This window comes from Trichoderma virens (genome assembly GCF_000170995.1).
Source record: "Trichoderma virens Gv29-8 chromosome Unknown TRIVIscaffold_86, whole genome shotgun sequence".
NCBI classification, from domain to species: Eukaryota; Fungi; Ascomycota; class Sordariomycetes; order Hypocreales; family Hypocreaceae; genus Trichoderma; species Trichoderma virens.
Genome location: NW_014013663.1, coordinates 821,036 through 845,137, shown reverse-complemented (window position 1 = coordinate 845,137; position 24,102 = coordinate 821,036). Strand labels below are relative to the sequence as shown.

The 24,102-nt window shown below is 48.8% G+C and overlaps 8 protein-coding genes across 8 annotated transcripts; 6 read left to right on the top strand and 2 right to left on the bottom strand.

The window, feature by feature from the left end:
- Positions 1-3,807: 3,807 nt before the first annotated feature.
- On the bottom strand, positions 3,808-5,256 carry TRIVIDRAFT_158592 (uncharacterized protein; the record flags this gene model as incomplete). Its single annotated transcript, XM_014097249.1, has 2 exons — positions 3,808-3,969; positions 3,997-5,256. 2 exons carry the CDS (start codon positions 5,254-5,256, stop codon positions 3,808-3,810), a joined length of 1,422 nt encoding a protein of 473 aa, XP_013952724.1.
- Positions 5,257-6,592: 1,336 nt separating this feature from the next.
- On the top strand, positions 6,593-7,919 carry TRIVIDRAFT_225831 (uncharacterized protein; the record flags this gene model as incomplete). Its single annotated transcript, XM_014097248.1, has 2 exons — positions 6,593-7,174; positions 7,245-7,919. 2 exons carry the CDS (start codon positions 6,593-6,595, stop codon positions 7,917-7,919), a joined length of 1,257 nt encoding a protein of 418 aa, XP_013952723.1.
- A 510-nt stretch (positions 7,920-8,429) lies between these two features.
- On the top strand, positions 8,430-8,831 carry TRIVIDRAFT_225830 (uncharacterized protein; the record flags this gene model as incomplete). The annotated part of the gene is made up of 1 exon (XM_014097247.1): positions 8,430-8,831. One exon carries the CDS (start codon positions 8,430-8,432, stop codon positions 8,829-8,831), a length of 402 nt encoding a protein of 133 aa, XP_013952722.1.
- A 2,283-nt stretch (positions 8,832-11,114) lies between these two features.
- On the top strand, positions 11,115-11,667 carry TRIVIDRAFT_225829 (uncharacterized protein; the record flags this gene model as incomplete). Its single annotated transcript, XM_014097246.1, has 3 exons — positions 11,115-11,175; positions 11,229-11,350; positions 11,410-11,667. 3 exons carry the CDS (start codon positions 11,115-11,117, stop codon positions 11,665-11,667), a joined length of 441 nt encoding a protein of 146 aa, XP_013952721.1.
- A 497-nt stretch (positions 11,668-12,164) lies between these two features.
- Positions 12,165-13,062, bottom strand: TRIVIDRAFT_47387 (uncharacterized protein; the record flags this gene model as incomplete). Its single annotated transcript, XM_014097245.1, has 2 exons — positions 12,165-12,567; positions 12,620-13,062. 2 exons carry the CDS (start codon positions 13,060-13,062, stop codon positions 12,165-12,167), a joined length of 846 nt encoding a protein of 281 aa, XP_013952720.1.
- Positions 13,063-13,432: 370 nt separating this feature from the next.
- On the top strand, positions 13,433-15,222 carry TRIVIDRAFT_77188 (uncharacterized protein; the record flags this gene model as incomplete). The annotated part of the gene is made up of 3 exons (XM_014097244.1): positions 13,433-13,526; positions 13,593-14,585; positions 14,689-15,222. 3 exons carry the CDS (start codon positions 13,433-13,435, stop codon positions 14,997-14,999), a joined length of 1,398 nt encoding a protein of 465 aa, XP_013952719.1.
- Positions 15,223-16,317: 1,095 nt separating this feature from the next.
- Positions 16,318-18,375, top strand: TRIVIDRAFT_89841 (uncharacterized protein; the record flags this gene model as incomplete). The annotated part of the gene is made up of 3 exons (XM_014097243.1): positions 16,318-16,692; positions 16,791-16,964; positions 17,044-18,375. The coding sequence occupies 3 exons, from the start codon at positions 16,415-16,417 to the stop codon at positions 18,257-18,259; spliced, it is 1,668 nt and encodes a 555-aa protein (XP_013952718.1).
- A 4,068-nt stretch (positions 18,376-22,443) lies between these two features.
- Positions 22,444-23,815, top strand: TRIVIDRAFT_47197 (uncharacterized protein; the record flags this gene model as incomplete). Its single annotated transcript, XM_014097242.1, has 7 exons — positions 22,444-22,599; positions 22,667-22,826; positions 22,883-23,069; positions 23,125-23,185; positions 23,245-23,311; positions 23,364-23,425; positions 23,480-23,815. The coding sequence occupies 7 exons, from the start codon at positions 22,444-22,446 to the stop codon at positions 23,813-23,815; spliced, it is 1,029 nt and encodes a 342-aa protein (XP_013952717.1).
- Positions 23,816-24,102: the final 287 nt, after the last annotated feature.

Here is a 24,102-nt window from a genome sequence, read left to right as displayed (position 1 = left end):
TCCCACCCGGAGACTATCCGGCATTCCTACAAGACTGAGGGGTAGCTTCTTCCATCGTCGAAATGCTGACGACGCTTCATGCAAGCCTCAACGGCCGACAATTGCAGAGGGAGGGTTAGCAAGGTGCTTTCCCGCCCTATGGAGGCGCGGCATTTTCAAAAACCGCTGCGTACCTTGCATTAGATCGGGCTACGGGGGAGGGCTGGGCAGGCGTGCCATTTGCCAGGGCCACAGCTAAAGCCCTTGTCAAGCCCATTGAGTTTGCATGGCTTTCCCGAGCCCAACAAAAAGCTTGAGTGCCAGTTATACTTACTGTACTCCGTACGGGCTGCAACTTGTTATATCCATGGGGCACTAAGCCAGGGCTGGGTAGCTGGGCAGAAAGAGGGGTAGACGGATGACTTGAAGATGGGATGATGAGATGAGGTTTAGTTTACGAGGGCCAAAGATGGGGATCGGAGCAAAAAGATTACCGAAGAAGCTATTCAGAGGGAGGGACATGGCGGGGGGAAATGGGGAAAGGCGCAAAAAAAATAAACCGACACCTGCAGGATTCGAACCTGCGCGTGCGAACACAATGCCTATGATACCAATTGATAGCAGGGCATCGCCTTAACCACTCGGCCAAAGTGTCTACGGTTGAAAAGGGAGGGTTGTATGTGGCGTAATAAGGGATTGCTATGGGACACGTTCTCTCTTTGCGGCTTCATTGTCTAAGAAACATGAGAGCAAAGACGTTTGCTGCTTGACTGGTGGCAACCGTCCACTGAATTGGGAGAAATAGCCCGAGGAAATCTCTCGCTTTTTGCTCTATAAGCAAAGGGGGAAATGGTCCAATCACCCAGCCCTTCTAATAAAGAGCCCTCTCCCACAACGGGTAACCAGACAAAAACGCGTTGGCCGTTGTTACGGGAGGATTAGGAATAGGGAGAAAAGGAACCTGCAGCTGCGCACTGCTTGCATGAAAATCCTCGCTCGAATTGTCATTGTGGCGTCGACAGTCACAAGTCCCGAGGCATCCTGTGCATATTTTTTTCTTTTTCTCTTGGTCATTGTCTGTCTGTCTGTCTCTGTCTCGCCTAGGCAAGGCAAAACGACCCTGGTTGTTCTTCTCTCACATGCTTTGCCATTGAGCATAAAAAAGTTTTTCTAAACAATGACACGAAACCCGACGCTACGAGCCACTTGCTGCTCCACTGTGGCTACTGAACAGAAACAAAAAAGAGGCGCCGGTTTGCTGGAAATTCGGTTCTTCCGTATCTAACTCCGTACATAGAGAGAGAAAAAAACAGCTTCGTCCGGCCCTCCGTTATTTCCTTAAGGGCTCCGTTTTTCGCAACGGCCTTCTTCGCCTTGTTCTAACGGCTTTCCATCACCGAGCTTAGAGCGACTCTGTGCTTGACTAGCCGGTGGGTGCAAAACGGAGTCATGATGAAATGGCTGGTGCTGGAGCGTGTCGGTTACATTCCGCCCACGGATCCGCAAAGCTAAGCTGCTGAACCACATCCTCAAAACCACCGTTATCGCATCATCCCGAACGGACAGCGACGGGCTCTCTGCTCTCCACTCTGCGTAAGAGTACTATCTAGTCGCTATAAATAACACGACAGCAAAGACGCTGGTTGGCTGGGCTTTGGCAGCCGCTGGTTGGACCAATTCCAGACACCAAGCTCGATCCAGTTGTGTGATCCGACCCAGCCATGGTGCAGGTTGCAGCAAACGCGCGCTGTGCGGATCAAGAACCCAGCACGAGCATCTGCGTTGGCAGTTGAATACAGGCCAATCCGGACGCTGCCAAGTGGCAATGGCGCTCCTCAATGGTCTCTCGAGGGATGCACGGGCGTAAGCGAGAGAGCTGCAAAAGGGCCTCTCTCCCTTCACCGCTGGCTGGACATGGGGGGTCCTCGTCGACTCACAATCTTTTCTCTTTCCTCGCGGCTGGGTTTGCTCGGCCTCGCAAGGCTCGCAGCAGCAGCAGCAGCAGCAGCAGCAACAAGCTCCGCCGAAGTGTGGCGAGCCGTAATTCGCCGTTGAGTTGAGAGGGGGCCCCACGACTTACTGTATGGTCTACCACTTACGAGTTGCTGCTGCATACTGCACAGAGCATGTCCATCCAGGCTACTGTTTGGCGAGAAATTTCTGCAGCAACGTCCCATTGCATCGGCGCTTTGCATGTGTGCGTCTTCCATAGGGCGAACCATCACAGCTGTGGATTGTCGGAAGCCCTCCCGCTTTGTCCTCTCGGCTAGTCTCGCCAGCCCTGCGCACCGCTAGGCTGAGCTTGGAGGCGTCCTCGTTTTACGAGCATGTCGAGTTGAGAGAGAGAGAGAGAGAGAGTCGCATGTTGCCCGCATGCGACGGTGGTGTGCTCTCCATCGGCTCACAAACCTATCCGAGCACGGGTAAATGCGCATGCATCATGGGCTTCAGATCAAATGGATGGATGAACGTGTTCCACTGAGCAGACAAGCACAAGAAACAAGAGACCGCGCGCCTGCAGAGATGACCACTGGCATCCCGAGGTCCTTGCCATCACTCTCTCCCAACCCAATGGCCGCAACAACGCCGGCCTAGCGTCAATCAACTGGGTATCAACTGAAGCTTGTTCACGTCCTACCCATCGTCTGGCAGTCGGCCAATCGGAGCTTCATCTGCCTGTGCTACAGTGACCAAGAAGGATCGTCGGGGGTTCACGTACAGTTCTGTACAGTACAAAGTAGACGTGATATTGAGCTATATCCAATGCCTTGTTTCGTACACACACACACTCACACACGTCTTGGGAAATAGTGGGCGGCCCCCAGCTCTACTAGCTTGGGCTTGAAGAGTTTTCTCTCTCTGCTAGACGCTCTCCGGGTATCAGCTACAGTAAAGGGCAGAGCTGCTAAATCACAGACGGAGGAATGACGACACCATGACCGTGTGAATTGGAAACTGGAATTGCGAGCGAGCTCGGACAATTGTCATGACTTGGGTTGCTGTTGTCCCCCACATAGCACGACATCGCTCATGTTACAGCGGGGGAGCTTGAGATGCTACCCAAAGATACGAGTAAGTGGACAAGTCATTAAATAGGCGTATTCAAGAGGCAGAATTGCTCAATGCCGCAATGTTTCAATACAATGGCTAAAAGGGGACAAAAAGAAGATTGGAATTGCGCGGTTTTTTATCATTTTCTCCATGCAGGTGAAAAAAGAGGGGGAAAAGTCAAAAAGAAAATCTTGACCGAGACAGGGGTCGAACCTGCAACCTCCTGATGTACTTAATCGTAGTCAGACGCTCTGCCATTGAGCCACACGGCCTTTGATGTCTGAGGGTTTTCGTAAACTCATTCAAACAGCTGCGACCACTGTGGAGAGGACTTGGATAGAACCATTTGCAAGTCTCTGATTGAGAGAAAAGCAGTATATGAAGAATTACACATGCTTCAGTTGTGTACATCTCAATTTCCAATTTATTGGCCTTGTGATTGACGGAGATGGCTCGCAGTGTGGCAGCAAATCTGGCTGCAAGTGAATATCTAGCTCGTTAACTGTGACTTGCTCCATGGGAACTGAGTGAACTTGGCTGTATATATCGTTGTATCTCTTCGTCACAGCGATGAAATTATATAAAATTACATGTTTAATATAATGTAACCATGTCAGTGTCAAGATCAAGAGTTTATATGCAAGCATCTCTTGGCTAGCTTCAATGTGTTCCACCAATGACGCTCATCTCACCCAGCTTTCTTATATCTCAATCCAACCTCTTCATCCATATTCCCGTCCTCTCCCTCTAAATATCTTCACCCATCACAAGAGATATTCAGTTCTCAATTACCATAACATCTCCCCCAGGGCTTCGCTCAATCACAGCGTCCAGCCACGCCTTATACCCAGCAAACATCCTCGACACACTCGCATCCCCCCATCTCTCACAAACCCTCCTCAACGCCTCATACCGCTCCCTCACAAACCCATTTCTCGTCTCTTCGTCCTCCCACCCATCAGCAACACCCTCCCCTATCGCCGTGCAGAGCTTCTCCAGACAAACGGGACACAAGTACGGCGGCTGCCGCTGTGCCTCGTCGAGGTTGGCGCACCCCTGCATCGCACACGCGAAATACGTGCAGTGATCCAGTCCCAGACAGTGACACAGTTCGTGTGCCATGGTCACTACCGTCCTCTCAAGCCATTGGACTGACGAGGCTTCCAGCGGGATCTTGCGCTTGGCATTGACGGCAGCTGCTTCAATTGCCACGTGTAAGGGGCCGCCACTGTCTTGTCGTGGTCGTGAGGAAGGTTGCCGTCCTGTTTGCTTGGAGGGTGGGCTAGACGCTTCGAGGCAGAGTTGGTCGATGTAGGCTGCACAGTGAGACGATGGCCATGCGTGGCCGTCGTCGTGAGGTGCACAGAGCGGATTATCGCGGAATAGGGAGACGGCGGCGATGCGGCTGCCTCCATATGCACGGCCGGCGGTGAAGACGTCGCCGTCTCCTTCGTACATGTCCATGTGGAGCAGCATCATGACAGAGTGTGCGTCTGGCGGGATGTTTTCTGCTAGAGCATCCAGTATGTCGTCCAAGTTGACCTGCATAGGAGACACTCCATCTGGTGACAGACGGCACCGGATTCCGAAGAGCTCATTGTTTGGGGCTAGGAGTCCGATACGTCGTTCGGTGTTGGGGCTTTTCAGGATTCCTCCGGCATACTTGTCCCATTTTTGCCATCTAAAGGGCTTTTCGAAAGGCTTTACGTCCATGCCGTGGAAGAATGCAGACAGGTACTCTAGAATATCTTGCCCCTTTGGATGGTCGGCAATGGCCTCCAACTGTTGTTGCGTATTGAATTCCCGTGTTGCATCCTGTTCCTTTTCCTGTGTTGCATTCTGACGGCGGCATTCCGACCATTTTGTCATTTTGGACACTTCCGGCATAATTGTTGGACTTGGTATAATGTAGATAGTCTTCCTTTCTCGGGTCACCGGATTCCGCTCCTCTTCATCTCTCCATTCACGGAAATCCTGTGGCGGGCACTCTGGGTCCTCGGCCAGGTCATCATCTGGGAGAACCAATGGGCCAGGAAACGTCATTTCATCCTCAAAGAGCTCTTTTGGTGTTAGCAAATTGAGATTTTTCCTGAAGCGTCCATCTTTGGTTGCCGCCAAAATACGTTGTCTCTCTGTTGCGCGTTTGAAGCCTGCCTTGCTGGCATGTGGTGAGACATTCAGGTAGAGATTAGAGTGTTCACAGACTTGCTCTGTGTTGGTGGCCATCATGCCGGATAACGCGTAAATTATGAAAGTAACGCGTGTCTTTTGAAGGGAATGAAGGAATTCAGAATAAAATAAAGCGTGCTTCTTTTCAGACTGTTGAGAACATACGAGATCGAAGCATTGCTTATACCCAGTTAGTGTTAATGGGGGGCTGCTGCCTAGGTGTTCCACATTGGAGCTAAATTTGGACGATACAGGAAAATCTGCTGGATTATATACTCTCTGAAACCATCGCAAATTTTATTCGTAGGTTTTTTTATCCCTTCCCTTCCCTTCCTTCCCTTTCCTTCTCTCTTCTTCCTCCTCCTCTTCTCTGTCTCTCACTCTCTAGTGCATATATATACATGTAGGTAGCTATTTCTGGAAATTAAATTACGGGACAAAAAAGCGAGGGGACTAGGGGTAATAAGAAGTCTCCTGCATTGTCACATAACTAAGGCTGCAAAAACTACTGTATTCTCTTATCCATATTGTAGTGAGACGATTGTCGCCACTGCCGCCAACCTATTCGACACCCAGCTTCCCCCGGGGGGAATCCGAGTAGATACGGAACAAAATACACTAGATGCTCCTGTGTCTTGGAGGCACGTAAACGGCATCATGTAATGCCCAGGTCCGCTGTGCGATTATGACCCTTATTGCTGGTAAGGCCGTGATGCTCAAAACTTTACAAACCTCTGTGTCATCAAGCTATAGTTCCATAGTGAATGCAGTAGGAGATGAGTACACAAATAACTTCGTCTTTATGTTTGCTCCAAGTTTCACTCATAAACTTCTTTGTCTCTTTCAAGTGCTTTTCGGCCGATTTGATTTTAGGGGAGTAAGGCGATTGGAATCTGTATACCACTCCACCCTCCTCACATGGCCGGTGAGTCGCCCGGGCGGTTAAACGGTGCATCATTTATAGCTAAGATAGATCTTGGACTACAGCTTTAGCTTTTAGGCATCTGGGAGCATATTTTCACTCTATAGCTTACCGAAAAGCATACTATATAGTAGATATATTCTTAATCATCAGGCGCGGATGAGATTCAGAGCTATGTGGCCGAGACATTGGAAGGGACATTCTGGGGTCAGCGCCATCATAAACTCGGTAAGGCTGCCTAGCTCAGGAGTCGCGCCGCTGTTTTTCTCTTGTGTTGATAGATCTTCCAATCAAGATGGATTGGATACATGTATCAAATACCACTGTACTAACGACATACCTGTAGGTAGCCCTGTCTACCCCGCCTCTGAGTTGGCCCTTCATCTTGCAGAACAACACCCGAAGCACGAACTCAGCCAAAGATTTCAACTAGATCAATACATACCTAGTTGCGCAGCTTATTTTCGGAGAATGTTCTCTTCCTCGTTTGCGGAAAAGGTCTTCGAGAGGGCGACCGAGCCGGGCAGGATTCTAATGGCAAGAGGCGCAGACATGATTTTTAATATCCCAATTCCGGGAATTCTCGTCGGATTTCCTCTTATATTCGCTGGGGCAATGGTTGAAGCGGTGGGAAGGGGTGTGGCTGTTGGGGTGCTCATCGCTTCTCCGTTGGTTAATTGGGCCCTTGGACCCGGTGAAGCGACATCCACACTACTCGACCCAGAGTTGATCAACAATGAGCGTCGAAAAGAGAATTTTCAGAAAGGGCGGATCCATATCGCCATCTGCGGCCAAACCGGAAGTGGAAAGTCATCCATTATCAACGCACTCCTTGGCATCCAGAACAGCCAAGTTGGGGCGGCACGAGTTGGGACCACGGAAACGACAATAAGTCGAGCAACATATCCTGCCCATGAAAGCTTCTCATCAGTCACTCTTCACGATATCCCCGGAGCCGGCACCAGACGTACACCAGCAGAGAACTACTACGACAACCAGAAACTGTTTCTGTTCGATCTACTCCTGGTAGTCCATTCAGGCAGGTTGGGTCAGGTGAGTTAATGGCCTCTTCCACTATATTTTGGGAACCTTTCTCAACCATACCTGTACTTTGCGCTGACAGGTCGATATCGAAATTGTCAAAAACTGTGTTCGCATCCAGCAGCCTTTCCTTATCATCAGATCGAAGTCCGATATATCAATCAGTAGTATTGTTAATGATACTGACCTCGACCAAGAAGCTGCCAAGGCGCAGCATATGAAAACATCTCTTGCTGCATTAAGAACCGAGTTTAGCGAAGCCGGTGTTCCTGAAGACAGTATCAAAGACATAGTCAATCACTGCATTCTGATCAATAACCAAGCTCTCAGGAAATGTGTACTAGGGCAAGGAGATTCTGTAATCAACGAGTTAGAATTGGTCCGCTTTCTCACTACGTTCATCGCTAGTTTCCAACAAGGCTGGATGCAGGGACGGTATTGGCTCAGGCAACTCGACAACGGCAGGTACTGTAATGAGCAGTATATTGGCCATCTCGAACTGAAGGAAGATATGGCGGTGATAGTGACTTACGCACAGATCTTGCTGATCCGATCGAAGCCCCTCACCAGTGAATGGGGGTTGCCGCTCAAGACTATTAAGCAAATTGCGAAGGAGCGCACAGGTATTAGCATAACGCTGAGAGGAGGCGCGAATGGACCCTCCATAACGGTTGAAGACGGCAATCAACGCAATTTCTTGTATCAAATTCTTTTCGTGGCAGTGACGGAGTTTAACAGGAGGCTCAGAGGAGACTAGATGATACATGTAAGCATGGATATAGAGGTATATTCTCTTTTCCTCTCGCTTTTTATATTTATACAACCTAAATCAACACTTCGGCTATGACAGTGTAAATGCTACGAGTACCTAAGCGTGTGTATTAACTCATGAGAAGTAGAGCTTGAGGAGCTACTGCTAAACAAGCTAGAATCCCGGACTTTGGTGAAATGTGCAGTCGAGATAGAAAGCAATTGTTCACTACCTTTGCTTAAACTGAATTACTCGCGTAAACTCTCTACATGGCCTGTGTTGTAACCAATGATGATGAAACCAGTCTCACGTTTTACTTATTACGCAACATTTTGCTCATCCAGCTGTTCTTGTGTATACAGGTATTCTGGTTATAGGGTAGGCCAGACTATGGCCGGCCACTCCCAAGCGGACCACGCGTGTTTCTCACTTCAGCGCCACCAAATTCCTTCGACCGCGTTTTTCTCGTGATGCTTTTCTATTTCTTACCGGTCTGACTGGTTCTTAATATAAAAAATGCCCGAATATACAGAAGATGACGTTCTCTCTGCCATAAAAGACATCGAAGGCGGCCTTTCTCAAAGAAAAGCTGCAAAACGCTGGAAAATTCCCCGAGCGACGCTCAACAACCGATTAAACGGCGGCATCACGCGAAGGCAGGCAAATGAGCCCAACCAACGCCTCTCCAAAGAAAAAGAAAACAATCTCGTAATGTGGATTCTATCTTCGGATGCCTTAGGCTTCGCACCATCCTACCAAGAAGTCAGAGATTTCGCTGCCAAAGTTGCCAAGCTGGGCGGCGATGATCAGCCGCTTGGGAAGCGTTGGTTGGAGGGCTTTTTGCGACGAAATCCGGAAGTCAAGAATGTCAAGTGGCCTCATGTTAAGGCGGCTGAAGGGGCGTCATCAACGGAATAATGCCTGAGCTTGAATGGTTTGGTTTGGACTTGAGATTTGCAAGCTCTTGGAAGCGGTGTGAATTGTTTTTCGCGGTCTTGACTCGTTTGAATGAGAAGCTTGTCCGAATGCTATTCGAATTTGTCTATGATAACCCTTTACGCAGAGTTCACACACGGAAAAGCTGTAGAATCCCCTTTATTGCAAACACTTGCTCTGTTTTGCGTTTGACGACATCCACTCTCTCCGTTACAAGTTCACAATACCCATCATCACGTCCGAAATGGTGCAAAAGCATCTCTTTGTACCCTTGCAACTCTCCAAATCCCGGTGGCTTGGCATACTCCGCAGCTGCTTGCTACCTTGATGGAAATGCGGGATGATCCGCCGTGGCATTTCTTGGCTTTGGGGTCACATTTAGGAAGGATCTTTTGGGAGGCTCAGCTTACATGTCTTGCATGGAAGATAGATTGTCGCTCTTGTCTGGAAAGAGTAAATGCGAAGACAAAACATCACAAACCTCGAATGCCACTTGGTGCAGAACAAAAGTGGTCGAGCTGTGAAAGTGATATGCAACTTGCCTAGCTAGTTTAGAATAGTCCGTCAAATACAAAATCCGATCACTCGTGTACGTTTCTCACCGCATGGATCATGGCATCGTACTACCATCTCCGTGTACTCATCTGTTGAATGGTGAAATTTCTAGCCATTATACACATAGTCTGGTCCAGCCTGCTTCCAGCCTCATTTTCCGAGTCGCCTGGCTCCTTGAGTGAGACATCTAATCTTGTCTCAAACGATATTCGTCTCTAGGATAACCGATAACCAGCTCCAGGCAAAAAATGTCCCAAATCGTTAGTGGATTGCTCATACATACTACCAAGAGGGTCCAATGGTAGTTGATGAAGATGAAGTGCTAGCTGCTCTGTAGATCACAATGCACAGCCAAATTGGCTTGAAAGCCGGAGATGCAAATCTCAGTCTCAAAGAGGACAGGCATAGAGATAATCAGGAACCGGCTATTCTCCCGGTTAAGTATCAGCCCCTTTGTCCGCTTCTCTGACGTCGCTGTTTGGACATACTTAAGAGATTGCTGTAATTGGGATGTGCCTGGTACCACCAAGTATGCATGCCGATCTGGCGGGGACTCTGGCTCTTGCAGAGCTTCATGCGGGTTTCTTCTACTTTTGCGTGGTGCCCCTGTCATACTCGTCAAGCGATCAAGGTTGCTAAAAAGAGCTCTTTATTTGAATGCCGAACACGTAGACCGACAAGAACAGATATGGCAACGCATCCTTGTGGTTGACGTAGTGTATAGATTGAGTCGTATGCGGATCCGCAGCCAAGTCGCCGAACGTTGGCTTCCATTGACTTCACTCAACCAAACATGACTCGGGATGATCCTGGTAGAATGCTAAACAAGCTTGACAAATGCGAAATGGATTATCCCATCATGCTCATTCATTCACCAATTCAGTTAAACCAACGTCGCAGTGCTGGCGTTCGTCTCTAGCGCTGCACTATGATCTGCCGATCGTGGGGCAATCAGTCCCGGTCTGGGGTATCCGGGTCCATCGCAATCTCTTCGTTTCCCAATAGGGTCTACCTCTTGACCTGGCGTTGCCGTCTCTGTGCGTCAAATTCGGCCAGTTCTTCGCATTCTGGCATCAACCACTGCGAACATCTTGCATGCTATTGCTCCCTGTTGCCTCCAATATGTTCCATTTCTGCGCGCTTCAATCTCTCTGGACAGCATTGGGAAATTAGCCAAAGCGGCCTCCTAAGCTCTCCACACATCCAAGCGGGAAGAGAACTTGCGATCTTCATCCGGTGCCTCTTTGTCTGGTGGCTTGTTATGTCATTCAGCACAGCGAGCGACTCATGTGCTGAGCAGATCGGCGGTTTATGAGACTAACCCACGAAATGCCGTGCTATGCTTTTGTTTCGCTACCCTGATGCTGGTAAGACCCAACAAGAATTGAATCGTGATGCCTGTTTTGATACCTAAGCGAGCTTGTCAAGAAGAATCTCAGTTGCAGGGTATAGCTCGCATGTTGATATGACCAAGCTTAATGAGGTGACTGCCGATCATTCAAGGAGATGATGTAGGAATAGCCAAGGGAGCAACAAAACGGAGAGACAGGAGGATATAAAGAAGACCAATTCGCCCGCATTTTCACAATATCATCATCAACAAGCAGTTCGCTCTCAGTCACTCTTTTGCACAGCAAATCACATAATTCAGAAGTTCTCACAACTTCAGTCACTCCTTTATTTTATTTTCTGCCTTCCAATACCACTAAAATGCGTTTCACTCTCGCTGCTCTCTTCCTCATTGTCGGCACTGGCCTTGCCGCCCCTCTCGGTTCGTGAACCATTTATTCTCATCAAGAGCAACAATTGCTAACCATTCGACAGCTCGACGATCTCTCGTCAGTGATGTCGGTGGCCTTCTCGGAGGAATCACTCAGGGCGTTGTTGTCGATGTTGTCGCCCTCGAGACTCAGCTGGTGACCCTCCTCGGTCCCATTGTCCAGAAGGTGAGCCAAGAATTCAGCTTATCCCGTAACGTGTACATCGCTAAACTATTGATTTCCAGATCGAGGCTGTTCTCCCCGTGACTCTGGCTGCCAAGCTTGTCAGCCTTGTCCAGACTGTTGAGGGTCAGGTCGCTGCCACCGCTGGCATCAACAACGTTGTCCAGATTGTCGGTGAGGCTCTTGCTATGGTGGCCCAAGGTGTTGATCTCAACGCCGTCAACGCATACCTCAACGCTGCCACTGGCGGTTCTCTTACTACCCTTGAGGTAGCTCTTGGTGTCAACAACCTTACTGAGGTGCTTGGTCTCACCCAGTAAGGGAAGCACTTCGCAATGGAGGGAGCGGAAACAGACGTTGGTTTCTGCAAATGGTATATGCAGTTGTGATTCTTGTTAACTAGCCTTACTTGCAATATACGAGCATTTTGGGGTGTCTGGCGATTGAAGATACCCATTTCTTAGAATTTGCGTCCTTCCATGACTCCGTGACCTGCCAACCACTTAGAGATTAACCATATGCAGATTTGCCGAGACTCGATCCGGCATCCGATGGGCTAGTCTGCTGAGAGCCGTATATTGCGGCGGTATTGTGCGAAAAGTGTGAGAGTTGGTTGGTCGTGTCTAAATTATGACTTTGTATTTGGAGCGTATGGTTGTAAGATATGTCGTGGTGGCAGTACTATGCCGTTACTTGGTAGCCATTAACATTGAACGTTGTTGCCGCGTGTGGGTTGTAGATATGTTACGCATGTTTATTATCCGCTCCGACCAAATCCGGGTGCTGGTATAACTGCCAGCATGAAACGCCATCGAAATCATGACTTCCCTAGAAGCACTTTCTGCGGGAGTACCTGAACGCCTTGCTGCTGCATGACCACTCGAGTGTCGTGCACTTTCCGGTCAATAACCTTGAAATCGAAAACGCCTTCTAGGTCTGTGCGAAACTTCAAAAGCTGGTCTTGCGCCTTCTTTATCTCATCTGGCTTGTTATCTTGGACAACGTGCGCTTTGACCTGCAGAATCCAGCGATTCTGCGAATCAACCCGAGTGAGAGACTCCCAAGCTGGCAGATTAGACTTTGGTTCTGTAGGGATGGCCGGTTTGGCCGCAAGGGGAACGTAATCTTCAAGCGGCCCGACAAAGTAGTGCCTGGTGAGACAGAACTCCACATCATCGCGAAAGAACCGATACATCTCTTCTATTGTCTCTGTTTTGAACCTGAGGTTTGTTAGCGCGCGATGAAATTGAAAGAAAGGGCAAAAAGACTGACTGATGGTTGTTTTCCCGCAACACGGAGAGCAGCTTTCTTTGTTCCCAAAGCTCAACCTTCTTACGTTGAGTGAGAATCGGCTGATTCCGAGGAGGATCTGGAAAGTCTGTCCACCTCAGGATGCCTGGCACAGTGTCGAGATCAACGGGTTCGGCAGAAGGACCCAAATCCCGATCTTTGTAGATTTCATAGCGAGCCTGAAGGACAAAAGATTGACGAGAAAGGTTTTGGTGCAGTTCCTTCCAGAGCAGGGCGATGTCTTTGCGGATGGGCTTCTCAAAGGAGCGCTGATTGGTGATTCCAGATGGCCGAGGAGGGCCCTGGAAGTAAATGACTCGGCTCACTGATTCCCACGGCTGCATTGAGCAGAAACCGCTCAGAACAGCGAGGGCCGTGTTGATATCGCTGTCCTCAACGAGGGCCGTGAGGAACAACTCGTACATGGTGATGAGGCAAGGCTGCGCGCCCAGGCAAGCAAAATATAGGCAAAATAGACCGTCTCCAGGCTGTGATAAATCGAACTCTGCGGGATTGATGGAAATTGAAGAAGCTATAGTATGCTGAATGCCGATTTGATGAGGTTCAACGTCATTCTGTAAAATACGTGGGTGATGGTAAAGCTAAAGTGACTCTCGAGATTGCACGTGATCACGCGCCGCAGTCGCACATGCGCGCGTCTTGGCTGCGATCCTCTGTCCTTATCAATTATTAACTTCCAGCCTCTTAATGCACATGCTCTTATTGCGCCGAACATCTCTCATACACGATATTAGGACATTTCCACGCCTTTCTGGTGTCTTGTGCAGTCGCAAAATGGCCACGAAAAGTCCTCCGAGGAAGCGAAAAGATCCTGGCGCTCCGGTTTCCCCTCCTCCCCTCAAGAAAGCCGTGAAGAGCACAACTACAAGTAAGATCTGTGTTATTCTTGCGTCTCTAGCCGATATTTAGTGGCTAATGCGCCTATCAGAATCAGCGGTTGCAAGCTTTTTCACGCCAGCCTCCCAGAAGCCAAAAGATCGAACGGTCTGGTCAGAGCGAGGTCCCTCCGATGACGTTCCCGCAACACTCTTGGTTGGCCGATACCAGCCCGAGAAGAAAGACGAGACAGCTCACCAGAAGCGACGGAAGATTGCCGCATTTGACCTCGACTCGACCCTCATTACTACATCGTCGGGGAAGAAGCATGCCTCCAACGCAGCAGATTGGAAGTGGTGGGACAGCCAAGTTCCTGGTCGGCTACGAGAGCTGTATGAAAAGGAAAACTACCATGTCGTGATTCTCTCCAACCAAGCTGGATTAACGCTGCATTTCGATGCAAATTTCAAAGGACCAAAAGCCAGTGCCCAGAAGCGTGTCGCGGAATTTAAACAAAAGTGCAATGCTGTGCTCACAAGTCTCGACCTCCCGACATCTGTCTATGCCGCCACAGCAAAAGATATCTATCGAAAACCCAGGATAGGTATGTGGAAGGAACTATGCGAGGACCTTGAAATCCCCGAGGAAGAGGTGGATCTAAAAGGAAGCTTCTTCATCGGCGATGCAGGCGGTCGAACCGCGGTTCTTGGCAAAGGAGACGGTGGTGCAGCAGCAGCTGTAGCAAAGGATTTCAGCTGCTCCGACAGGAATTTTGCACACAACGTCGGCATCGACTATTTGACGCCCGAGGAATTCTTTCTGGGAGAGAAGCCCAGGGACTTTATTCGAGAGTTTGACCTAGTAAATTTTGCATTGTCAGACGAAGATGGATCATCTATTGCCACCAAAGACCCCGACCTCTTTGAGAGGAAAAATGACCAGGATGTTGTCTTGTTCTGCGGCCCTCCAGGAGCTGGGAAAAGTACATTTTATTTCAAATTTCTAAAGCCCCTCGCGTATGAACGGGTGAACCAAGATACACTAAAGTCCCGCGACAAATGCATCCAAGCTGCCCGAGACCTACTCAAAGAGGGCAAATCTGTAGCTGTTGGTACGTGCCCTTCTCCTTTCTGCTTCTACATCTAGGCGTACACTAGGATCTTGTCTTGCCTCGCCTGGGTGAAGTTTGCACATACGCTAACATGTGAGCACAGACAACACCAACCCCGATCCCGATACGCGCGCTTTGTGGATAGAAGTGGCCAAAAAAGCAGGCGTTCCGATCCGGTGTGTCTGGTTTTCAACACCGATAGTGGTCTGTGAGCATAACGATGCAGTTCGGGCGAACAACGCCACACTCAATCCAGAGAAGAGAGAGATCTTGCCCAAACTGGCCTTCAATGGATTTGCATCGAGGTTCAAAGAGCCAAAGGAAAAAGAGGGCTTTCAAGACGTAACGGAAGTAAATTTTAAATTCCGAGGCACAAAGGAGGAATACGCTCTTTGGGGCCGGTATTGGATATGAACAGCAGCATTTGGCGAGATGATTGCCATTCGCTGTTGCTTGATATGGGTAGTCGCTCCGGACTTGGTCGGATAAACCGATTCATTGTCCTGCCTAACGGCTGCCACGAGTTCGCCGGTGACTCGGAACGAGAATGACTCGCATGCTAGAGAATAATACCCCAATTACATGGTTTCAATAGTAACCCCCTCTCGGAGAGGGCCCGTGGCAGTCCTCAGACCTAGAAGCTAGACCAGGGGCGCAAGAACTTGGGTTGGCTGAGGCATCGGCAAACCCTTAATTTGTGGAACTTCTCGAGCGGCCAGCTGACGAGAAGTAAGATCAAGGGCAACAATTTGGAGAAGCTCTCATGATGCAAATGACCATGGCATTTTCTCTTATCGATATTCTACGGTCTTTCTTCGATAGACAAAGAGCAGCGCCGTACTGCGCTCAGCCTCATTTGCCACAATGACGATTTGGCGTATGTTATTGGCAATTCCCAGCTCTTTGCAGCATGGAAAGTGATCGGTCAGCTGCATGTAACGCGAGATCTGCACCGACGACTCTCCAGCACACCACCCCGGACGCAAGCATGGCTATAACGTGCGTTCCCTTCCCCAGCCAGGATCAAGGTCATCAGCTAGAAGAAAACACGGAAGTGAAGTTGGAGAATTGGAAACTTGGTTCTCACCGAAGCCATGACGGAGGTTGTCCGATCCCCCCACAGTCTCCAAGCCGTCCCGGTCTTCGGCCCTGCTTCCCCTCACCACACCCCAGATTAATTAGAGTATTAGACTTCTTGGCGGGCCGGTAGGCTGTTGGCTAGTCAAGAGCGGATCTACGACATTTGGCATGACCGGGTTTCGTCTGAGGCGCTTCATTCTTACGCCCTCATTTGTCGTTGGCAGCAAACTCGTGGAGATGTTGCGGAGAACTGGGGGTCCTGCTAATGGCAAGCATGAGCAAATACTATCGACAGTCTGAGAAGAGCGATATGCGGGGCACGGCAAGTTTTTGCCTGGTTTGTTGGCATGGCGCGTGGTTCCATCGGTCAGGCTCTGGCCACGACGTGGATGTAACTCGGTTCCAGACGCCAGAGTGGTGTCGAGATGGGGGCTGGATCTTCCACGGCTACACAACCATCCGGGGTACTCCGATAGATTGCAGATGTGGACACTGCCAGCTGGAGAAAGTGGTTACTTGTGTGTCAGTTGGATTATTTTTTCTGACTCGAAGGATCACTAGAAGAGTGTGGATGCTGGGGATATAAAGCGACGGACCTCCCCCAAGGTGAGACCTCTACAGATCAGCACTCGACTCACCATCCTGTGCACGTCTCACATCTTGTCTTTCGCCCTTGCAGCCAGCTAGTACCAGATTTCCATCCCTTCGTCTTTGTTGCGGTGCTGGTTACTCCCGTTAAGGCCGCCACGATGGGTGTTGGCGCAAAGAAGCCGGTCAACATCTTCAAGTTGAAAGACTTGGGTGAACCAGAGGGTGCGCTGAATTGGCGCCTTTGGTTTGCAGTCTTCTCCTTTGGACTGCTTGGTGCTGCGCGAGGCGTTGACGAGGGTTTGATCTCGGGCGCTTTCAATTCAGCCGACTTCAAAGATTCCATCCATTATGCGTCGTACGATGCAGTAGACCAGGCCAACATCAAGGCCAATGTCTCAGCCATGGTGCAGATTGGCTCCGTCGCTGGTGCTTTGATGTAAGTCTAAGTCACCGCCTCTCTTGTCAAGCCCAACTACTCCACACCCGCTGCGACGATCTGATGCTGAATGACCTTTTTTTTTTTCTCCCTTGCAGTGCCTTCCTAATTTGTGACCGCATCGGACGCATCAACGCCACGAGGGTCTTGTGTGTCACCTGGGCTATTGGTATTATGATTTTTATGATCGGAGGCGCTCGCGGCAATTTGGGGGCCATCTATGCCGGCAGATTCATCGCCGGTCTTGGTGTGGGACAGACACCAGTCGTTGGGTTAGTTGAACCTTGGCACAGAACCCCCCACTGATCTATACGTGTACAACTAACACGATGCGTTGTTCGACTCGGATAGTCCCATCTACATCGCCGAAATTGCGCCTGCATCAATCCGTGGTCTCTGCACCTGCTTCTTCACCGGTGCCGTCTATCTCGGCATCTTGCTTGCGTATTTCGCAAACTATGGATGCCAGCTTCACATTAGCGCTGGGAGCTCTAACCAATGGCTTATCCCGACAAGTCTGCACATTATGATGAGTGGCATCATCTTTTTCTTGACCTTCTTCCAGAGCGAATCGCCACGCTTCCTCGTCAAGCAGGGCAAGGTTGACCAGGCAGTCCACAACATGGCACGACTGCGCCAACAGTCTCCCGACAGTGAGTACGTCATCCGCGAAATCGGCATGATCCAGGCTGCCCTCGATCACGAGCTGGAGGCTAGCCGGGGTGTTGGTTGGCTTGGAAAGGTCAAGGAACTTGTCCTTGACAAGAGCAACCTGTATCGTGTGTATCTGTCGTCCATGGTCCAGCTGCTTTCTCAGTGGTCTGGTGCAGGCTCCATCACCCTGTATGCGCCAGATCTTTTCAAAATCCTGGGCATCACTGGAACCAATGAGTCTCTTCTGGTCACTGCCGTTTTCGGCGTCATCAAGTTTGTGTCGGCCATGATCTGCGCTCTCTTCCTCGTCGATGTCATCGGTCGCAAGCGCGCTCTTTTGACCGGTATTACTCTCCAAGCCATCTCCATGATCTACGTTGCCGGCTTCCTTACTGCCGTGCCCCAGCTTGGCACTGAGAAGAACTTTGTTCTGCCCGAGAATTTGAAGGGCGCTAGTCGAGGCGCAATTGCCATGATCTATATTTCTGGCGCTGGTTGGGCCCTTGGCTGGAATTCCATGCAGTACCTGCTCACTGCTGAGCTGTACCCTCTACGTGTTCGTGCCTTGGCTACATCATGGGCTATGACTCTTCACTTTGCAAACCAATACGGCAACTCGCGTGCTGTGCCCGTCATGCTGCTCAGCACTTCGCAGGGAGGAATTTCACCAAAGGGTACTTTCTGGTGCTTTGCTGCAGTCACTCTTTTGGGCGGCGTTTGGGTGTGGTTCTCTGTGCCCGAAACTGGTGGCCGTTCGCTTGAGAGCATGGATCGCCTCTTCGACCTTCCATGGTACAGGATTGGTCTGCACGGCAACAAGGATGCCGAGGAGAAGGACATGGCTGTCGACGAGAAGCAGCGGGCTGCCGAGGAAGAGTTTGGAAATGTCACCCAGATTGAGGAGAAGGCATAGAGGGCTTGACGCCGATTTCGCTTTTCTCCGCATAGACAAGGGTATAGTCTATCTAGCTACGAATGTTACGAACAGTACATACAATGAACAAATTGTTTTAAGCACATGCTATCCCTATAATTGCAACATCTCCATATTAGTACATGACTCTTGTCTGCCCGATTAACAGAAGAAACAGCAGTTGGCCACCCAATCACCAGCCTGAATTATGTAACAAATCCGACTATCTCCTTCTAGAATACCCCTGTCACCACAGTTCGAAACCGCCGCGCTAGATATTCAGCCACAGTTACCCCATACCGGCATTTCGTTGGTACTTACTTATTCCAGCCCAAGGTGGATGTATGTCCGAGCGACGGAAGTTGCCCGAGCGGTTAATGGAATCAGCAGTAGGTTATTGACCTGGGGAAAGGCGAGACCTCTGGTAATGGATGGAGGGGACGCAGTTGTGGATTTCTTTCTTTTCCGCGTATTGCTGCACGCATGTTTAACAAAGAACAGATGGTATTTCGCCGACTGCAAAGTTTAACTTTTTGTGTTTCGTATTGTTACTGAAAATAATCTGGTAAGCAAGCATTCTAGACTATTCGTCTTACTCTCAGCTGCGGAGGCAGAACTAGAGTCCTAACTCATCTCCAACTCGCAGCATTGCCCCGAACTCTAGTCAAACACGAGTTCCTTGCAAGCCATGAACTATTAAAAGCCCGTCCTTTACCCACAGTTCCTATAACATAGCCTCGCGTAGTAGACACACCGAGTTAACGGCCTTCTCCAACATTTCCCCTCCACTTTCCCCTCCTTCTTCCCCACGCTTGGCATACTCGCCATACGGAAGTCCGTATTGCACCAACCACCGCTCATCTAGGAAAGCTGACTACGAGACACACATGCAGGGAAGTCTTTTGCAGCGGGCCGTTGTGGCTGCTTACCCCAATATTTTTGCGGCTGCCTAGAGCTGTTTTTGTGTACAGCTCGTAAGTACGAGCGAGAAACTTGCGGAAGGGAAAGAGTGATGTGGAGAGAGCCTGGGGGAAAAGGCTGGGGGAGGGTCGGATATGTGGTGATCTCTCTCCGTTATATTATCGTGCGAGAGCCGATGGGGAATCCTTTGCTTTTCGTGGTTGACATGGTTGGCTGGCTTAGCTTGTGAAGATAGTTTCTTGAGCTGAAGTGATCGTCGTATGTGGGAGAGGGTGGAGGGTATGTTGGGCTTTCGTCCATGTCTTCGCTTAGCCATGCAAGAACTCGAGGATGATAAGGGATGTTAAGATATTATTGAAAATTTGAGGTAATAGCCTTTCTCGGATTGGTATAATAATGGGTCAACGCTGCCGAGTTATCCTCGTCCTGCCGTCTTACCGAACCCCTGCGACTATGGAATCAACATGATCAATAGTGAGTAGATGAGATAGGATACATGACGCCTTCTCCAACACTGGCCTTTTCGATAATCTTTCATAGAAGAAGTCCTAAGACAGCTCCCATTACATTCCTATCCTCGTAATCATATGGTCAACGTACCTGTATCATTTGTGTTTATAATCTACAAGCAGCAATACTCTATGGAATGACAAACGGAAAGCGAGATTTCTGATGAATGTGCGAAGCGTTTTAATCGTATCATACCAAGCCATCACATTGAATTTTCAGCGTACATGACAGGCAACGGGAAGCTATCTATGAATTGTCCTGGCTTCGAGTGGTTGAGCTTAGAGGTGAAAGGACTGTAGTCTCACATGATTTCAATACTTGACCAGCTGATTGAAAAAAACTGCACTACTCCTTCTGTGTCTCCATGGTATGCTTATCTTCTTCACTAAATTCATGCTGCAATTTAAAAACTACGATCAATTTGCACTGCACACCTGCTAGAGCAATTGGTTTCTCGCGAGTTTGGCGATCTCCTAATCGACGAGTTTACCAGCAAGAATTCCCAACTGTTATTGTGTATCGTAGAATGGCAAGTCCGCCATCAAAAGCTCTTTGCCCGCTTGGCTAAGCGGTATAGCGTGTCACTAGTAAATACTTGACATGACAAGGTGATCAGTTCGACTCTGATAGTGGGCATTCTTTTTTAGCATCTTTGGATTTTTTTGGTGGCATTAAGATAACTTTTTTTTTTATCTTACGAGCGGCTGCTGGATCGGTATTGTGCAGGGCTGCATTGTGTCTCAAAGACATTAGTGGCTAGTGAAATGTTAAGAGACTGTAACACTTATGTCCGGAAGATGATGCAGCTTGGTTGGATAGAAAGAAGACAGCTACTGACTAATGAAACGAAACATGTGGAATAAACAGCTATAAAAGATGAAAACGAGATCCCAAGTTACTACGTAAGCTATGAAAGGGATGTCCTTATGCTCGTAGTTTATCGCATGCCGCATGCCGCATCCTCCACTTCAACTTCTTCAGTCACCCTCCCAACGATCGACTGATCCCTTCACCAATTGTTACGATCTGGTCCTTCGTAACAGACCAATCCTTTATTAATAATTAGTTTCTTCACAATAGTTGCCACAATTGCGATTGACCAAATCTTTTGCCGCGTTGGCGCTAGACATGACGGATCGTAACCCCAACCATCGGGATGAGTTGAGTTAGAGGCTTCATCGGCACACTATAGTGATACTTGCGAGTCTCTTTACTACTTTAAATCCAGCATTGATGGATTTAGCAGTGCATAAGTGCATTGCAATAGAACAAGAAGCAAAAGGTGCCTAAAATCCGGGCATACTTTATTCTTGTGATTGAAAGCGAACTAGGATTTATTTTAATGCGGCCAGATAATGCAGCCTTTGTTTAAAGCCATGATCTTGACATCAAATTAAACCAAGGGGGAGTCTCTTGGTTGCTGGGCTCCATCTTCAATGTGAAACCACTCAGACTTAGTATGCGCCGGTTGGACTTGATATACCTCTTCTTAATTTCTTATACCAGATGCTGCAGAAGCATTCTACGTCTAATACATATTTAGAGATGATTGATTCACCATTATGATCACTGCGTTGCATCTCATCTTTTAGAGCTATTTCCCGGCGCCTTCCTCGGATTTAATTTTGAGTGCCGATGGTTACGGGGTCGATTTTGTATTAAAGCCTTGAAGAACAATGCGTCAGACCATTTTGTGGATGTAATTGACACTCCATGGCAAGGCGATCTAAAGAAGATAAATAGTATATGGGCCTTGAATCCTGTCCTCAACATTGTCGGCGTCGGCGGCATCCTCAGCAGCGATTACGACAATCATTTTATTGATGTTTTGTGATGTCGATATTAGTTATGGTCAGCAGAGTCAGTTTGACGTTGTTCAAACCCGTCTCGCATTCAATCTTCGGCGATGGAACCGTCGGAGGAATCTGGTAAGGAATCCGGTTAATCACTTGGCTTAATACGACCCTTGGTTAGTAAGATCTGGAGCAAGACAAGATCAACTTTAAAAATACGATCGATCGGTCAAAGAACGGTTGATCTGGATTCATCATTGGAAGACGATATGCTCTCCTTGAATGTATATTCGCTGTTGGATAGCATTCTTCTGCTTACTCGGTCACTGAAACGGTCGAAAGCTAGTTGCGGCTAAATATCTCTTCACGTCTTGGCATCTTGGCCCCAGCGAAAGATGTGCAAATTGCCCAATTCGGCCACCGAAGTTCCCGAATCCCGTCCAATTAGCTCTCAAATTAAAGTGATCCCAGTGCGTATGCTTAAAATAAAGCTCATCTTTGCGGGCAGCTCGCGCGTGAGCTTTCTCTCCTTCAGGAAACTAGGCTCTGCTCTCGTCATGCTTCACATGTGTCCAAGATGCTCCACGTGGGATCAGGGATGGGCATGAATGGCTGAGTATGCCCATCGCGAGTTATTTATCAGTATGTTTTTCATCTGCAGGAACCGGGATGCCAGCTGAGAAGGCGGTCGGGAGATCAGCCCGTTGCAATGTGTTGAGGCCATCCCGTGTTTTTTGTTCACACATGGCTGCATTGCGCGATAATACTACGCTGATTTCGACATGGAGTTTGTTATTGTTGTCTATACTACAGTATCATCGGTATTGGATGTGGTTCCACAAAGGTTTCTTGGCGATTGACGCGACATATAAATAATGAGACCCCCAGTTGCACTGAGTTGCACGGAGCAAAGGAATAGCTTGCAATCCAACCATCCCTTTCGTTAAAGAGTCGGTCGCCATGCGCTCTCTTCTGCCTCTGTGTCTGCTGAACCTGGCCATTGCGCCTGTCTACTCTGCAGCCACTGTTGCCGCAAAAGCCGGCGACAAGGCTGTTACGAAGGAGTTCGACGTCAAGTCTCTCACTCTGAGAGAAGTTGGAGCACGCAACACAGTGGTAAGTCATTGAAACTGCATGGTATATCCATAGGTAATTGTGGGGGATATTAGCTGATGGTAAACAGGATTGGCGCGTTTGGCTCGAGCAGGATGGCAATGTAATCTCCTTCTGGCACGACATTCCTCTCTATCCCGACGAGAAGCAGAGCAACATTGTCAACATCTACATCGAAATCCCACGATGGACAGATGCCAAGATTGAGACTAAGCGCGACAAGCCTATGAGTATGTCGTCTCTGCTGAGTTATCCTTGCCGTTACTGATCTTGTCAACGCCACTAGACCCCATCTTCCACGACGACAAGGATGACTTGCCTCGATATGTGGCCAGCGTTTGGCCACACAAGTCTTACCCATTTCTCTACGGATCGCTTCCTCAGACATGGGAAAACTCCAACATCAAGCACAACTTTACTGGATATGTTGGTGACAATGATCCTATGGACGTTGTTGATATCAGTGCCATTGAGTCAGTATTGTGAAACTACGACTGAAGAATCGGCTGGTTAACCACCTTTTAACAGCCCCGGATACGTTGGCCAGGTTAGAACGGTTAAGATTTTGGGTGCAATCCCCATGATTGATGTGCGAATTCTCACTTCCCTTTTCACGGTTGTGTTGCGTTTCTAACCCGACTCTCACAGGACGAGACAACGGATTGGAAGGTCATTGGCATCAACGTTAATGATCCTCTATCGCAATTAGTCAACAGTAAGACACACATGCCTATATACTATTGAATGCCAAAGCTAACAAGAACCAGACCTCGACGATCTGGAAAAGTACCGACCCGGCCTTCCGCAAACCTTTTACGACTGGTTCACTGTTAGTTTCCACCCAACCCATGTGCAACGGTCATGAATACTAATAAGAGTCTAGTACTACAAGGTCCTCCGTAGCGGCCAGCTTAACGTCATCTATGGAAACAAGTTCCAAGACGCCAAGACCGCGAGCGAGATTGTTGGTGAAAGCCACGGCTTCTGGAAGGACCTCGTCAGCGGCAAAGAGAAACCCGGCAAGATTGTCATTTCGCAGACTTCGCAGCCAACTATCTGCAAGAGCTACGTTTCTAGCAAGGACACGACCAAGCAGTTTGATCTGCCCAAGAAGTCCGACATTAAGCCTGCTGCCCCACGACCTGAAAAATACAACAAGTGGTTTTACCTGGATGAGAACTTCCAGCCGCTGCCAGAGCAGGTGATTGATGTGGACTAATTATATATAGAAATGGATCGAAGAATATAATGTGCTCTATGTGTATATATTGAGGAGAGTTATTTATTACAGCTTAATCGTCGTACATGGCTTGCTTGTTGAAAAAACAATCGCTGGTCTATTATTGTACTATGACGTTCTAAATATCGTTAATGCGCCCCATCTAATCATGCAGTTTATAAAAAGACGAAGTCTAGTGGGATATCGCTCTCTGCTTGCATCTGCATATCCATTTCCCAGAATGAAGAAAGAAAAAGAAAAGAGAGTGTGTCTGCCATTGAACAGTT